General features: G+C 37.2%; 1 protein-coding gene across 4 annotated transcripts; it reads right to left on the reverse strand.

Annotated features, from left to right (window-relative positions):
* Positions 1-603: 603 nt before the first annotated feature.
* Positions 604-16,326, reverse strand: RNPC3 (RNA binding region (RNP1, RRM) containing 3). 4 transcript variants are annotated; one of them, XM_068952226.1, is made up of 15 exons: positions 15,932-16,326; positions 15,423-15,470; positions 14,214-14,332; positions 13,007-13,087; positions 12,131-12,242; positions 11,574-11,642; positions 9,884-10,029; positions 8,765-8,890; positions 7,743-7,876; positions 6,709-6,870; positions 6,434-6,528; positions 6,290-6,348; positions 5,609-5,741; positions 4,457-4,529; positions 604-830 (listed from the first exon to the last, which is right to left on the reverse strand). In XM_068952226.1, the coding sequence occupies exons 1-14, from the start codon at positions 16,244-16,246 to the stop codon at positions 4,470-4,472; spliced, it is 1,659 nt and encodes a 552-aa protein (XP_068808327.1). In that variant the 5' UTR covers positions 16,247-16,326; the 3' UTR covers positions 604-830; positions 4,457-4,469. The 4 variants fall into 4 exon arrangements, with proteins under 4 accessions (XP_068808327.1, XP_068808325.1, XP_068808328.1 ...); XM_068952224.1 differs by having other exon boundaries at positions 7,743-7,879; XM_068952227.1 differs by having other exon boundaries at positions 7,743-7,879; positions 16,223-16,261.
* Between the last annotated feature and the right edge of the window lie 536 nt (positions 16,327-16,862).

Here is a 16,862-nt window from a genome sequence, read left to right on the forward strand (position 1 = left end):
GTTCTCTCAATTGGATTGAGGACATTTGTTTGATAGATTAATGGAGGGTAGGGGGAATATTCTACTTGTTCTCTAACAACAACCCTGCCAAACACATAGCTTAGCTTTATTTAACACCTTACATTACTTATAGTAAAACGGCCAAAGAACTCTCAGATTTGTTAGGGCTTTTTTTTCCCCTTAACTTCTTCCTTTCTCTCTTTTGGGCATCACACTCTTCAGAAGTTCTCACATATTGTCAGAGAAAGTTTTCCTGGCCTACTCAGGAAAAAACAGAGCGGCTAATTATGCAGTACAGTTCCCTCAACCTCATTCCACTGCACTAGTTCTGTTTGGTTTCTAAGGCAAGAAAAGAGATTCATAGTAAAATAAGATTATCCTCATATTTTCTCACTTTTACCCTGAAACTAACAGCTGAACATTATACTCAAGGCAGAAAGAAAGAATTCACTCTGATACCTAAAAATACATACTGCGCATCATCTTGAACATGTTGTTGAATTAATTACGATTATATTATTTAACTTTTCAAAAAATAAAGGTGCATTCCTCCTTCCTCTTGCCCCTCCCAAACCCCACAACAACAACAAAAAAAAGGCAAAATGAAGAGAAAGGAATAATTTATTAGAGATTTTACAAGCAAATTAGCATACATTTGTCATAAGTCCTGTGACTGTTTAAAGACATCTGGAATCTTTTAGAGGAGCAAATTTATACTCTGCCTTAAATAGTTTAGAAATGCTACTACGCACAGTTCAAGAGTCCTGATGATCACTGCTTCTTCTCTCTCAGCTTGATAACACTTGAAAGAGATGGAACACAAAAGGGACCTGGAACATCATAAAGGCATGTTAAAAGTATGAACGACTAGAAAATAAGGGCATGTGCTTTCTTTTGATAGCTTAATGGTAAGATGCTTAATATTTAGAAAAGCATAGAATGCCTGAAAAACTTTAAAGTTTTTTATGTATATATATATATATATAAAAATAAACAGGCTGTATCAGATTTATGCTAAAATGAATTTAACAGAACAATGTAATATGTAATCCACAAAAAAAATATATAAATCACTGGCAACAACACTATCACAATGCAGAAAGCAATCTAAAAAAACAACAACAAAAAAGCAACAATTAATAGTTCCATTCCAAGCTCTATTACTTCATTGGGAGACACTTAGATTTACTGTTCTCTACTCTAAAAAATAATGTTCAAAAGTAAATCCACTATAAATTGTTTCTCATAAACTAGGACAATAGTAATCATTAAATGTTCTAAAATACAGCTCAACACTGCAATAATTTAATGGACTGCTTTGCAATGTTTTTAACCAACATATATTTTATTAAAGAAAACAAGAAGTAATTCTCAGTGTGAGCTCAGCACAGCTCCACAAACATCTAGCTCATACAAGCTAAGAAGTTAGACTGCAAATTAAAGAAGTTTATGGCCTTTGAGGAAGAATGTGGAGGCCATGTGTTGAGACCAGGAAATTTCACTGTGTCTATTTAAGCAACAGAGACAACTCATTAATTCTGAATAAGTGTCCTTCATTTTCAAAATTACCAGATTAGTTCAAGCTCTAAAATGTGTAAACTCCTCCCCACACCTACTTTAGAGAAAACTGAAGAGGTAGAGTGCTACGGGAAACATTGCACAAAAAAGGATACAACAAGAAAGGATACACTCTGCATGACAGTATTACTGCAGTATTTACGCAGGAATGTTTCTAAAGAAGAACAGCAGAATGTGGTTTAAATTTACTTTATTCTCAGTATTGCATTCACATAACTTTATACTACCTACCGTAAGCAAAAATGCCTCATTTAATAAAATACAGTTTTGACCCCTTATCACATTTAAGGAGGGCTGAGTCCACCAAAACTAACTCCATATTCAAAAGTAAATACATCTTTTGATAACTTGAACTCTTAAGATAATACCAGAATTTTCTGTCTCATTGATTCTCCTTCAGTCTTCCATATTTTACACACTCACTTTTTCCATCAGGTCCAAAACCCAATTATGTTTCCATTCAATGTACTCTGTCAGGTCACCTCTTCCCTAAAAAGAAGCTGGTGACTTCTCAGCATCAGCTTCTTCTACATAACCCTGCTCCCCAAAAGCTAGTATTTTAGCTACAGAAAAAATAATCATCCCAAATACCACCTTAAATGTTTGTCGGTCCATCAAGAGAAAGATATTTCAGTCATAAAGGAGTAATACAGCTTTTTTTATATTATTTTCTCTACAAAGGAGAACATAATGTTTGGAACAGTGTTCATGAATTAAATACAGCTTCTTCCTGTTTAAAAATAATCAAAATTTAACTTATGTCAATTTAGTCTTTTTTTAAAAATACTGTGAGATGTACAACACAGATCAATTTTAAAGCCTCCCAAATACCTGCATAAATTAATTTTTATTTGTCTTTCAAATTTGAGACTCCAACACCCTTCTTCCTTACAGACTCAGATTTCTATCACAGAATTTTGCATCACAAATTAACATCTACCAGGATATTTGAGCAGGAACAGGAAAGACATTCAGGTAGAAATATGGTTCAGCTTCATCATTAGTTGGCAAGTGAAAGCATTTTTAATTAAAACTCTTGGATTCCCACAATTGTGTATTAATCTCAGGTGCATTCTGTAATCTTAACATACAAATGGTCAAAGTAAGAAGTTTTGCCCTCACTATATTAAACCAGTGACAGCGAGCTACCTCATGTAACCTTTTAGAGGCATAAATAAGTTTTGCATAAATATGCCTGCTCATTCTAAAAATATACTTCTGAGTTGCCCATCAATATGCTTAACCAAATCATCATCCAGTTGCTCCTGTTTATGTAATTTGAATACTATTTAAAACATATAAAATCTGATTTTGACTTCAGAAAATATATAAAGTTAGCTGGAAAGATGTGTGGATACTAGTGAAGATTTCCAATAGCTCAAACACTTCTGCAAGTTTTCTTTTGCCATTTAAATAAATCTCAATAAATTGTCTTAAGGTTTTTCCCTATCAAGGAGTAAGTTAGAAACAAGACCAAATCATTTATTTAAGCCCCTGATCTTATTATAATACTTTAGCCAAGGTTTGTTTCTTTTTCAACAACCACCACACAAGAATACCTGCCAAAAAACTGTCTTCAATTTGAATACTGATTTTGCAGAGTAGAAATCAATAATTCAAAATATGAACTGGTAAGATTACACAGCATTTCAGAAATGACTGAAATAATAGGCTCACATGGAATCTGACCAAAAATTCACAGACAACTGACAGAACGAGAAATCTACAATTACAGTAACTTTGTTATTAATAGAAGTATTACCCTGGCAATAACAGTACTGGGAGTCATAAAACAGTTTTATAAGTCAGAAACAGTCACTTATACCCTTAATTCCAAGCTTTAGGGGTTTTTCCCAAAATAAATGATCAAAATATCCAGATTTAAAAATATGATGGAATAAGTAGAATGTTTCAAAAGCTTTCAGCCTAAGGTTTGAGTTCATTCAGTCTTCGGTGGAGGAATAAGCACAGTGATGCCCAACTGACATCTGTAATTAGTTAAATGGCATTTTAAATTTGGTCTACCTGATCTATCAATGGGTGGAGGTTGAGAACTAAGGAATTCTAAGTCTCATACCAGTTATTTTATGTGCTAGTTCAAGACAATTCACTACGCAAATGTTTTTGGGTCACGAAACTCCTCACAATTTAATTAGAGCTGTTTTTGCTCAAGTTACTCTAGTGTAACTCAAATACTTGAAGTAAAGCAGCAGTGAAGTAAAGCCATATATATGATGGGAAACGAAGTCAAACCATGAACGCTTTCTGCTAAAAGCTACTTTGCCAGCTTTGTTGACAGAAACACCAGAAATCAGCATCTGTGCACTGCATCACAAAAGAAGTCTTGATTAACATAACTTTAAGTAAAAATTGCTGACACAATACCCTTTCCTAAATCAGACAAGCTTAAAGGATGCTGCAATAGCACAAAGACCTGATTCAAAGTTACCAAGTCAAAGGTCCTTTAAATAGCTAGCGGGAGCAGGCTTTTTACTGGAAGCAGTTCTTCAGGGTCACATTAAAATGTAGGGGGAAGAGGGTGTTGAAAATAACTCTTTTCAAAGCCAAAACTCCTGAAGGTTACTAAAAGCTAAGTGGTCAGATTCTACAAAGTTATTCTTCCCAACTCCCCACTCCCTAGTTTAAAGATCAGAAAAACTGACAAAGGACCCTATGACCCGAGGACTGGGGAAATGGCAGTCACCAGGTTTCTAGAGAAAGAAAGTAGTAACACATTAAACTTCTACTATCTATGTAACTTGCAGCCTGGTTTTCTGATAGAAGACATACACATTTAGGCAGCTATTTAAAAAACAGTAATAAAAAAAACAGCTTGTATCTTTCTCTCTCTTTTTATTTTCAGGCAGGACATCCTTACCTTTTCCAGTGTTCTATTTTTTTCTTTTCCCTTCATTGGAATCCTGTTTTGGTCTAGCTGAACGAGCAAATTGCTGAGATTCTGTTAAGGACTATAAGTGCCAAGTGGAACAAAGTCATCAATTCAGAAGCAGAAAAGTAGTATTAGTCCAGTAAAAGAGATGGTTTAAAATGTGTCCTTCATTTTTCTGAGAGTCAATTCTGCTACAGTATTAAACGTGGTTACAGTTATGCCTATCAGTCAAAGATTAAGACCTCACTGATGGGCAATTTAAAAATGTTTAAGAGAGCCTGTCCAAGAGTATAGATTACTAAGCAAATAAGGTAGATAAACCGGGAAGGGGAGATGCAAACAGAGTAACTGCAGCAGGATAAATGTTTGGTATTTACAGATGTCCATCCCTGTATGCTAATTCCACAACTTCTGATATCTCGGAAAGTATTCAGGAAGAAAAGATTTAAAGGAAACAGAGGTCATGGGAACAACAGTACAAAGAAAAGTTAAAAAACTAGGAAACAGTTAAATGACAACTAACAATAAAGAGGACAAGCAAAGATTTAAAGCACACAAACAACACGACAAAGGAAATCCAAACAAAAAGTATAGGAATCACAATATGTTACACAGGCCCAGAAACAGACTGACAGTTCTAGCCAGAGAGGCAGTCTAAGCATGGACTGCTGACAGGAATATTTTTTTACAAGTATTTCTGATTTTACATTAATATGGATGTAAAGTATACATTTTCTGAATGTAAATCCTTGTCAAAAGGAGTTTTGTGTCAAAAATATACCTGAGCTCCTAATTCTGCAAATGCAGGCTTAACCAAGTTGGAGAGCCTACTCAATTTGGAGAGTAGTTATACAAGCTAAATTATGTTTAGAATGTCTGCAAGATCAAAGAGCTAACAACAGAAGTGTCAATTTTATTAAGTCTTAAATAAAACACATTAATTTTTCTTTTTCAGAAGGGGAAGTGCCTCCAGTTATCATAAAATTAACAATAGTACACTGTGCTATACTGCCTGGTTTTCTTAAAAATATATCATCTCCTCCTATAGATTTCTAATAAAGTAGAACCCTACATGACAGGCTAGAGACTCATGAATAAATTAGAAAGAGAATATAATACAAATATTTCAATAAAAGATACAACCACCATGGGTTTTTCAAATAAGACATATCCATTTGCTTCTTTTAAAGCTTTAGCAGCTGCTTTTTCGTTAGGTAGTCCAATAAAAGCCTGTCCCTTCATACGGCCTTCTTTCATCAAACGTATATCAAACCTAGAAGCAAAATTGAGAATAAGGAATTATTCGTGTTTTTAAGCACACTTTCATATTTCACACTATAAATAATTCTCATGAGACAAGTCGGGGAAATAGTAGAAATAGGAGGAGTGCCTACATTCAGGAATTATGTCATTGGAGACCATTAATATTTGCAGGAAAAAAAATGTGTAAGCTATTTAGTCAAAACTGACACTAGACGGCAGGATGACAAGCTGATGTACAACTACAATACAACGCATGCAAAATGATCACATACACGCAATGATCTCCACTGTGTACATTCTGCATCGCTCACCAATAAACAGTTAATTCAGACCTAAATTTTATGCCTATTTTGGCTACTTTGAACTCTGTTCAAAAAAATAATTCTACTTTTGTACTTCTGATAAAGAAAGATTTGCAGATGAGAAGCATTTCCCCCCTTAAAAGGGCTGAAGCAGAGAGAAAAAAAGAAAAGATGATTAATCTTTAATCAAAGTTTTCACCACAGCTGCAGAAATTAACATAAAGCTTTAATTTTACTAAGCATCAAAGTAACTTACATATTTCGTTCCGTTTCTGACTGAAAGTCAACATATCTTCCAAATATGAACTTGAGATCCTGGAATTAAAGGGAAGGTTTAAGAGGAAAGCTGATTAAAAAAAAAAGCTTCTTGGATAAATACTTAATTTGCTTGTTTACCTACCTTTTCTTGAACTTGTTTAGCTAAATTCTTCACATATATCCTGCAATTTGGTTCACCTGGCTCATAGTTTTTGAAAACAGAAAATTTTTCCATTTCTTGGACAAGACAAAGACAGAAAAATAGACAATCTAAATGTTTCAACTCATTGAATGATTTTTTTAATCATTACAACACAAGTAATTTTATATATCTGATAAAGAATACTTCTTTTTTAATTTAAGTTTTTTTACAAAAAGTAAAGATCTATTAATAATGATTTATTCTCAAGGTTATACCTTCTCTAGAAAGTCTGTTTTTTTCTAGTTCCCGTCTAGAAATAAATTCCGACGGTATTTCATCATGCTCTTCTTCCATTTCCATTTTATCATTTGAGGTAGGAGCTGGGAAAATCTTTCCAAATCCTGCATTATTGATTTCTTCTGTGGTTGCATAAAGATCTAAAATTTGAATACAGTATATAAAGTGGTTTGTATATTTATTCACAAGAGGATCAACTGCAAGCAAAAAAATATAAACCTTTCAAAATTAGAAGAAGCATCTGAATATAGCAGGCATTGTAAAGGAGTCTGAATACACTCTTAAGAAAAATCTGTCTTCATTCCTGGCTTTATAAACACATCTGCTCTATATGGTTCTACAAAATCAACTTTACTACTGGAAAAAAACATGGCACATGCCAGCCAAAATAAAACTAGTCTTATTGTTCAAGGCTGTATACATTTCACTGACGTATTTATTTTTTAATATTTTCATTGAAAGAAATTGTACATTACTGTAAAATAAGAAGAAACTCAAGACTAACCGTAACGCTATAAGAAACCACCATACCACACTGCTACTATCGCCCAGTATTTATACAGCAAAGTGATTATCAGTGCACTACAGAAAAGGAGCTAGCAACCACTTGAAGGTTGCCTTCTAGAAACTGGAAAAGGAAAATCTAAATGCAATTACACTATGCAACACTAAGAATGAACTTGCAACATTTCCTAAAAACAATCTAAAGTTAAAAAAGACAGTGCAATTCACTGTAAATGCAGAGAGCTCATAGGAAAGAAAGAGACCTCTAAAAATCCTCTATATCCCCTTATTGTACCAAAGCCCAGAGTTCTGTGCTTTAACATAGGAAAAGCAACAAAAGACAAGATACGAGTCAGTGTCCTTAAAAAAGGACTCTGACTTGCATTATTTATGAAATCTCCAGTACAAAAGAATTTTTAAAAAATCCCTGACTTAAATTTTAGCAGACTTTGCACACTGAAATCACATGACATTAACATTAATTACATTTGAAATACAAACTCCTCACCATTTTTTTCTTCTCTTTCCGAGTTTATCTGAAGAACAGCTGGGATGTCAGTAGTAATATGGAACTCAATTTTTTTATGACCTACATGTTGAGGCTGTTCAAAAACATCTGAAGGTGACAGTGTAGGGTGCAAACTACTGTTTAAAACAATAACACGTTAATCCAACTTAAACAGATTCAGTCACTGACAAACATATAGTCAAATAAAAGATAAGCATTTCTTCCAATTAGATTTTATACTGTTATTTATCAAACATGAGTTTTCTATTTCATAATCAATTTCAACTTTATTAGATCACATTTAAAACAATGTAAATACATTCAGTTTGCCTGGCAGCAGCTGCAAAAAACAAGAAGTCCATACATCTCAAGCACTCATGAAAAGCTTTCCATCAGTAAATTAAATAAGCCAAAAATAATTGGTTTTGCTGCTTCATATAGTATAAATATACTTTTTTTTTTTTGTAAAAAATATACCAAATCACTTAGAGGAAAAAGGAAAGCTATTTATAAAAATGCCTTCACAATAGATCATTACTAGACAGAAATATTATACTTGTGTCTATTGTGCCACAATACAGCTATTTCAATAACTAAAAAGATTTAAATTAAATCTATTTTTATTCTTCCTCTATCTCCATATTTTTAAAAGAATTGCTCCAAGCAGCAAATGCAGACTCCTGCTTTGTCATGGTGATTTTTTTTTTTTTAATGAAAAAGGGATTTTTATTAGTTTGATGGGGGTGGGGGGAGAGAAAGCTAAAGAATGAACCACGCACACCACCGATCAAGGCTGTTGAGCAAACCTGAGACCAAATCACCTGAAAATTTGGACCTTCACAGCAATGGGTAAAAAAATCAATCATGTGGCTAAACGAAGATCAATCCTGCTACCAAACGTACTTACCAGTGAAGAGTTTTGTATTAAAACAGTAACACCCAAAACCAGTATCAAATAGCGAAAGTGATTTAGTAAAAGGAATAATCTGAAAAAGTGAAAGCACCATACAAATAATACAAACCTGTGGGGAGTACACACAGGAGCATTCAGTAAGTCTTTAATTCTTTGTTTTTTTCTAACGCCACGCCTCTTTGTGTTTATTGGTCTTTTAGGCTGAAGGGTTGCTAATTCCATCAACTTGGTCATTCTATTTTAAACACAACAATTAAAAGAAAGAACCAAATTGAGTTTACATCTTATTTGAGATTACTCACTTGTAAATTAAACCTTTCTCCCTTCCTTAAAAGCTTTGAAATACAACTTTTCAGAATATAAATTATATATTAAGCTGCATTAAGATCTAAACTACACTAAGAAATTACATCACATATCAATTTCATACACATGGAGCAAAGGAGCATCACTTAAGCAATAGACCCAAATTGTAATGAGTTCAGTGATGTCTTTTCTTTCTCCAACTAGGTGCCTAATCAGGACACTGAAGTTGTAGAAATGCTAAGCAGCCCCAGGCTGAACCAAGTTTTCATACCACTTCCACTCTGCAGTTTTTCCCATGTTTTTCAAATGCACACATTTTTCTGAATATAGCATAGAGATTGTCCTATTTACTTTTCACTTCAGTTTAAATATCGGATACAGAAAATTATTTCCTTATCTAGCACCAGATTAAAGCAGAGAAACCAGCTATGATGTAATTCAGTACGTACTGCATCCCAAAACTGCTGGCAAATCCTCAGCAGACACAACCTCCCATTATTATTACTTCACACTACACCCTGACGTAGGAAGAACATTTTAGGTATCAACATGCACCCACCATTCAGCTTGAAAGTCACAGGCTAACTACACAAGTAAAGATGTGCAAAGCCAAATTCAATCTAGAAAACAAGCTAATTATTACTTCCATTTTTCAGGCTTCATTCTGAATTTCTGTTCTTTTTGCAAAGAAACAAACAGTAATTTTGGTGCCAGGTGGCCATTTTCCCCCTTTTACAGAGGTCCAAAACAGCATTGTATTTATATGCTTTTAAGTTACCTTGACGCTTCTTTAAGTGTCTGGAAAGACTATCTATACATTGGAAACGTCAACAGATTCCACCATTGGTAAAACTAGAAGCCATAAGAATGAAAATACCACCTTGAAAGAGTCCAACAGCTTGCAAATTACAAAAATACACACCTCTCTTTTTCCTCACTATCACTTTCATATTCTGATTCTTCTCCACTAGATACTTGCTCTTCTTCCTCTTCAGGAAGAGGAGGCTCTTCAGGAGGCAGAGGTGGGATTGGAGGAGGTGGCACAGGCACTGGTAAGTACTCTTCATACTAGTTTCAAGGAGGAAAAAGAAAGTCATTTTTGCTTTTTTTTGCTTTTTAGGACTACTACATAGCTTGTTTTCCTGTGCATAATAAGAACAGTGAGAGTAACAAGTTAGAAGACAGCAAGCAGCAGCTTTTTTAAATACGTTCATAGAGACATATCTGCTGTGTGGATAAATTGCATTGCGAATAACTTTCCACTTAAAAAAAATTATTTGCTGCTTTCTGAAGTGTTACAGTGAATATTTTTACTCTTTTAATTTAAGGAATTAAAGATAAAAACAGTAGCAATTGTGTCCTTGGGTTTTTATTTTTACATTCATTTCCTGAGAGAAGCAGGGTGAAAATATGTGGAAGGAGCCCAAAGCTCCCAAATTATCTCAGTTTCTACAGTGAACCTTCTGTCACCTATCAAAGTTATGCCATTACTATCTCTGTAAAAAAGGAGTGAGGATTTTCTTTTAGATTACAGAAACCAAAGAAATTCCCCGTCTACAAAATAACCTCCAACCCCACTATCAACAATCTACAGTTAAACATAATAGCTACTTGCATGTACCATCAATTCCATAATGCACTGATGTCTTTAGGCACTGATAATGATCTCTGCCCTGTAAAAAACTGCTCTAGGATTTTTAAGGACTGGCTTCGCATCTTTACTCATTTCTGTATGAACATTACATTCACAGCATTTAACCTATTGCAATAACAGGCAAAGAACAAAATGATTCTCAGAAAAATTTGTGTGAATTCATTGATTTGATGAATTTGTTTTATAGCTTTCTTTACCAGCTACTTCACAAAGCTTTCTCATGAGAAGCAGGTGTTTTATTAGGGCAATCACAAAGTGTAACGGAACACAGACTTCCTACATCCATTTCCTACATCCAATTCCAGCAACAGTGATAACTACAGTATGTCCTTTCTTGCTCTATTTTCCCTTTGTAATCAGTTAAACTACTCTGTCAGGGATAATGGAGAACTGAGGCCAGGGAGCTGATACTTCAAGTTCCCTTCAGACTGCTACAGAAATAGCTCATCCTGAACCTCTGCCAGTTCTCCCTCATACCTGCTCCCTTCAAAAAAAATCCTGGAGATGGAACAAATTAAATCCAAAAGCTCTGCATAATACAGAATAATAAGAATTAACAGTCTGAATCTTATTAGAACTTCCAAGAAACATACAGATCAAATAACTTGATAGGCCTCTGTAAAGCAACAGACTAGTAGTATTCTATTATATTTCCTATAACTGCAGTACAATGCTATAAATGCTTCTACAACCTCCCTTTTTTATACTCAACAGTTTGAAATATCCGGTTCTACCAGAGAGGGCTATTTCTTTGTTTTAAGTACAACTAAAGAGATTTCTTTAGATGATTAACGTATATATCTTATCCAAGAAAAATTAGCAGTACCTGCTATCTTCTAAGCATTCCTACATTTCTCCCACTTTTAAAGTTTTGAACTTAGATCTTCTGTCATGTTGCTTATGTTTTCACAATTTAAAATGCATTTCAACTGCTGTAAAAAAGAGTCTGAAGAGTTACCATGGGAGGGCGAGCAGTAATTGGTCCAAAAGGTGGAGGAAGATTCATTTTATTCATAAGATGAAGTACCTGAAATGATTCAAGTTAAGTATTACTTCCTTTAAACAAGGTTAAGTTACTTGCCAGATATCACAGATGATAACTTCTGACAAGTATAACTCAACATACTTTTAAAGAGGACATAACTATGTTGCTTTAAACCAACATGAAAGCCTACACTTGTAAGGCAATGCTAGCAGTAAATATAAGCTTCACCTGAAAAAAGCTAAGCAAAAAGTACATAAAAGGTCTTCTCACAACTAAATTACAGAAGTACTCAAGTCAAAACTAACTATGGAGATCTTATCCAGTCAAGTCTTCAGCGCCAGTGGAGTAACAGTTACTTCTGGTCAATGGAGTCTTATCTCAACATAGTAAAGAATTAATATTGGTTAGCGCTATCATAGGAAAACTAACTTAACTATCCACAGAAATAATTTATGTTGCAGTAAATACAAAAAATGGGAAGAAAGGATATTCTTATTTTTATACTTCCCTTTTTTGATGCTTCTACTTACCTGCACATAGAATTTGGGAACGCTTGCCAGGGCATTTGCTATATTTGCTAGAATTGTACTTGAAGGCGGTGGATACAAATATTTGAGGCAAGAGTTGATGGGAAAGGTGAGGCTGAGGAAAAAGATTAAAGATAAGGAATCTTAGCTCCACTATCATATTTTAACTAACTGTTACCAATTATTATTAGAGGTTTAACAATTCATTCCATCTGAAATATCACTGAAATACCACCATTTCCTCTAGAACAGTAATGAGTACTGTTTTAGCTGACTGGGCTACTCATATTGTGTCTTCTATATCAGCGGCAATCAGTTGCTTAAACATAACAGACTTACTGGGCTTGGGCAAAATGAAAGTACTAACACATGCAGAAAGCCTAAAGCACACAGGAAACAATCTACGTGTCACAGAAGTACAGCATAGCCACATTGCACAGAAACCAAGTCCAACACTCTTACAAAATGCTGGATTTAGTCTATATGCCCCCCAAAAAACATATTCTTCACGTATGCAAACAGGGAAACATGGAACAAGAAGTCTCTGAAAAAACAGAAGTCAAGGGTAATCTGCTGTTAACACTCAGACAACCCACCTAGCCCTCAAACTCTTCCTGAAAAAGCAACAAGTTCTACAAGAAGGCTATTATGCAGTCCACAGCTTCATGCCTCAAAACACCGGTCACTATTCAACCGTAAGGCTCTAAACTTGACGAACTACGAATTTCATCAATACAACAATTCCTATACCTATGCAGGAAGAACAGCAACATCCTGTAGAACAAAACTACTGCACTCTCTGCTGTTCAACAGTATAAAATAGTTGTTTTGAAATAAACTAGCAGAATAAAATCAGTATGCAAGAAAAGAAATACTAACCCATGGCTGGGAGCAATCCCATTTTCTATTTTAAGACAACTTGATTCTTTCTTCTCTTCTTCTTTCACTGGCTCTTCTGAGCTGAAAGGTAATCTAATATTAAAATACGGCAAAATTTAAATGCCTCACATAATGTATGAAATATATTTCACTTCATATGTTCAAAATGAAAAACAAATTGTGACAATTTTTGCTAATGACACTACAACTCAAATTATAGCAGTCAGACTTTTAAGGCCCACGTAATAAAACACGCAACTTTAAGCGTCTCCCTTTACTTAAACAGTTTTCACATAAATGTACTCACAGGAGAAGAAGCAACATTATTGCATGTTACTCACTGTTCAGAGACTGTAGGAGATCAAAGGTACTAAATTATGATTTATTCCACTCTCTCTGAATAGGTAAAAATCAATTTTTAAAAATCTCTGTGTTTCATTTAAGCACAACTGCATAGCTTATATTACATAGCTAACCCTGAAAGAATAACTATACAATTTATTCTTTTAATGAAGTACTTGACAGTAATCTGAAATTCAAACTGTCACAGTTCTTGGTCAAATACTAGCATTTGAAAGAAATAATATTAGGAAAACTTACATCCTGAAAAGAGGATTCATTGTTACATATTTTTAAATATTATATATGTTTTTAATATTTTAAGAGAGATCCAGACAGTTTTATGTTTGTTCTGTTCGTGCCTCAAGATAGAGGCACACAAACCAGCTCCAGCATAGAAGCCAGCGGCTGCAATAGCGTGCCAGTTCTGTCTAGCTCTTGACGAGATATGCAAAAGACATCAGGAAAGCACTGCATGCATTGTTTAATAGCAAAAGGAAATCATAACCCTGACACAGAAAAGTCAAAGAGGCCCTTTTGACATAGGGAACTTGCATAACAGAGGTCAGCCTACACAGGCTGGAGTCTTGCTCTGTAAACGAAAACAAACAGGACAATCTGCTGATTAAAGGTGTAAATCTATTGGAATAAGGATGGAAATTATTTTATGATGATATTGAATGAAACAACACTAATGGGAGAAATGTAGCTATACATAGACATATATATCACTTATCTATAGATCTGAACCCGCCTGTTAATGCTTTTAAACAGTTGTCTGCCTTATCCTTTGACTTAAATTGTAAGCATTATGAACAATTTCCTTTCCTTGACTACAAACACAGAAACTAAATTACTATCCACATACCTTTTACTCTTCTCTGAAAGTGAAGGCTGGCTAAGTACGTGTATGCTATCTTGCTCCTTCGCAAATTCAACAACTAAAGTGTGACCTAAAAGTTTCAGCTGATGCAGTCTTGACAAGGCCTTCAAAGAATCGTAACAGAAAAAGGAAAGAAAAGGAAGAGGGAAAACATCAGAATATATTTCAGAGAGCAACTGTTTCTTCTTTGCTTCAAATAGGCTGCAGTCTCAACTGCTTTAAGTGAAGCCTGCGCCATTACAGAGGTGGAGCTGCACAGTCCCCACCTTCATGGCCCTGCTTTTGGCAGCCTCCTTCCTGCCAGCAAGAAGGAAAAAGATGATTTTGCGTAGCTAGAACAGTTGCAAAGAATTGTATCACCTGAAAATAGTTACGAGACCCCAGCCTTAACTACGGTTTTAATAGTCTAGTAAATCCCTATGATTTCACATAACAAACCCCCTTCTCAGGAACTACAACATGCTGAAGTCTAACAATAATATCTGGGAACCTTAAAATCAAAATTCCTAAAACGTAGCACTAGGAAGCTCAAGCTTTTTTCCCCGGAAATCAGGACAAGCTGCTGCCGAATGACACAAAGCAACCTAAATTCACCACTGTTCACCTCATACGCTCTTTGTAATTTCTTTGAACGCTATCCTATAGCATGGCCTTAAGAAAAAAACAGAGCATAAGAGCGGAATTCAGGACACAGGCTTTTTACCACAATGATATTTTGAAAATAGGTATTAACATTACCTTCTTTGCACGTGTGTGTGTCCCATTAGCATGACACTTTTCTTGTTATTAACCTCTGGCATGCAAGGCAGCCTTGAACTGTGTACATCACTACATCTCGATTTTATAGCATATATATGATTATGTGGGAGAAACATCAAACCAGTTTGTATACGAATAAGCACACACACTCTTAGACAAGACCCTGAGCAACCTCATCCAAGTTGGCCATGCTTTAAGAGGTTAGATCAGATAACTTCCAGAAGTGCCATCCAACTTATATTTTTTATGATGCTATAATAGCGTTTGTTTCAATAAAGCTATCATGCACCTACTAAGATAAAACCATAATACTTTTAGGCATCTTTTTTCCCCCCCAACACTCAATACTAGATGAAGTGGAAAACATTTTAGAACAGAACTGGCAATTCAAGAAATTGCTTTGCTAGAACACTTTATAACAAACTTGATACAAACCTTTGCAGCTGCATTTTCACTGGGGAACGTAGCAAAAGCAGTATGTTTCTAGAAAACAAACAAAAAAAATCTTTTTGTCATGAACTCATACATAAAACTCTTTCTGTTTGAACTCTATATATAGAGATATCAAAAAAATTACATACAAATTATATTCAGAGAGTAATTTGCAAATTTAAATTTAGACATTTGAAAGCTTCCAGATACTAGTTATCTAAATTCATATGTGGGACTAGGGAGTGTTTCTCCTAAGAGTTTAGGAGAACCATCCGCAATCAAAAAAATCAACACAGGAAGCCAGTAGTTTCAGGAATACGGAAAAAGAGCTTAGTTTTTTTTTTTTTCCCTCGTGAGCTAAAGCCATCTTAAACCGAAAGCAAGCAGATATCGACAAAGAGGATTAACCCTCTTAAACCCTCCCCCACACCCTTTTGTAAAGGCTCTTCTCCTAAATCCTGACGGACGAGAGCCCGCAGCCAGCGGCGCGGACGGGGCAGGGGTCCCCTCACCAGCCGCCCGTGGTCTGACAGGACTCGCACGGCCACCGCCCCGAAGTGCTTCAGCAGATCCTCCTTCTCCGCCGCCGCCAGCTCGGCGGGCAGGTGCCGCACCAGCAGCGTCCGCCCGCGCCGCCGCGCGACGCCGGGATGAGACCCGGGAGCGGGGCCGGGGTGAGGCGCGGGGCCGGGATGAGACCCGGGAGCGGGGCCGGGGTGAGGCGCGGGGCCGGGGCCGGGGTGAGGCGCGGGGCCGGGGTGAGGCGCGGGGCCGGGCGCCCCCAGCGCCCCGCCGGCCCGCACCTCCTCGGAACCCGGCGCCGCCATCGCTGCGAGCGGGGGCCGGCGCTAGGCGCCGCGCGGACCCGGAAGCTCGAGCTGCCCCCGGCAAATCCTGCGAGGACTGCGGAGAGCGGAAACGGCGGCTTCGGCCTCGACTCTCGCGAGACTGGCGGCGCGCGACGCCCGGCTGCCGCCACCTAGCGGCTGGGCGGAGGAGGGCGCGGCCGCAGCGGCCGGGCCTGGACGGCGCCCAGGGCCGCTGGTTCGAGACCCGCTGCCCCAAGCAACCCTCCCGGCGCGCTGGGCATCAGCCAGCAGCCACGAGGCGGAGGAGCGGCGTCGTGGTAAGCCACCTCTCTGCCGTGGCAGCTTTCTGCAGCTCACCTGCCGCCCTCGGAGGTCGGTGAGGCTGTGCCCTGCGGCGCGGGAGCTGCCGTACGCGCTCGCTCAGACGGCCTGCGGACATGTCACGTCTTGCGCCGAGCTGCCCGAGGAGCTGTGCTTGAAGGCGCTAGCCCACCGGCAGCCGCCTTGCTGCCATCGCCGGCGCTGGGACGATGAGGCCGGGCGGCGGCGCCCAGCGGCCCCGGTGCGGCTGCGCGTGGCGCAGGCCTGGGCTGGGGGCTGCTGTCGGGCTCACCGCGAGGCCTCAGCCAGCTGC

This window comes from Struthio camelus, chromosome 8, assembly GCF_040807025.1.
Source record: "Struthio camelus isolate bStrCam1 chromosome 8, bStrCam1.hap1, whole genome shotgun sequence".
Taxonomy (NCBI): domain Eukaryota; kingdom Metazoa; phylum Chordata; class Aves; order Struthioniformes; family Struthionidae; genus Struthio; species Struthio camelus.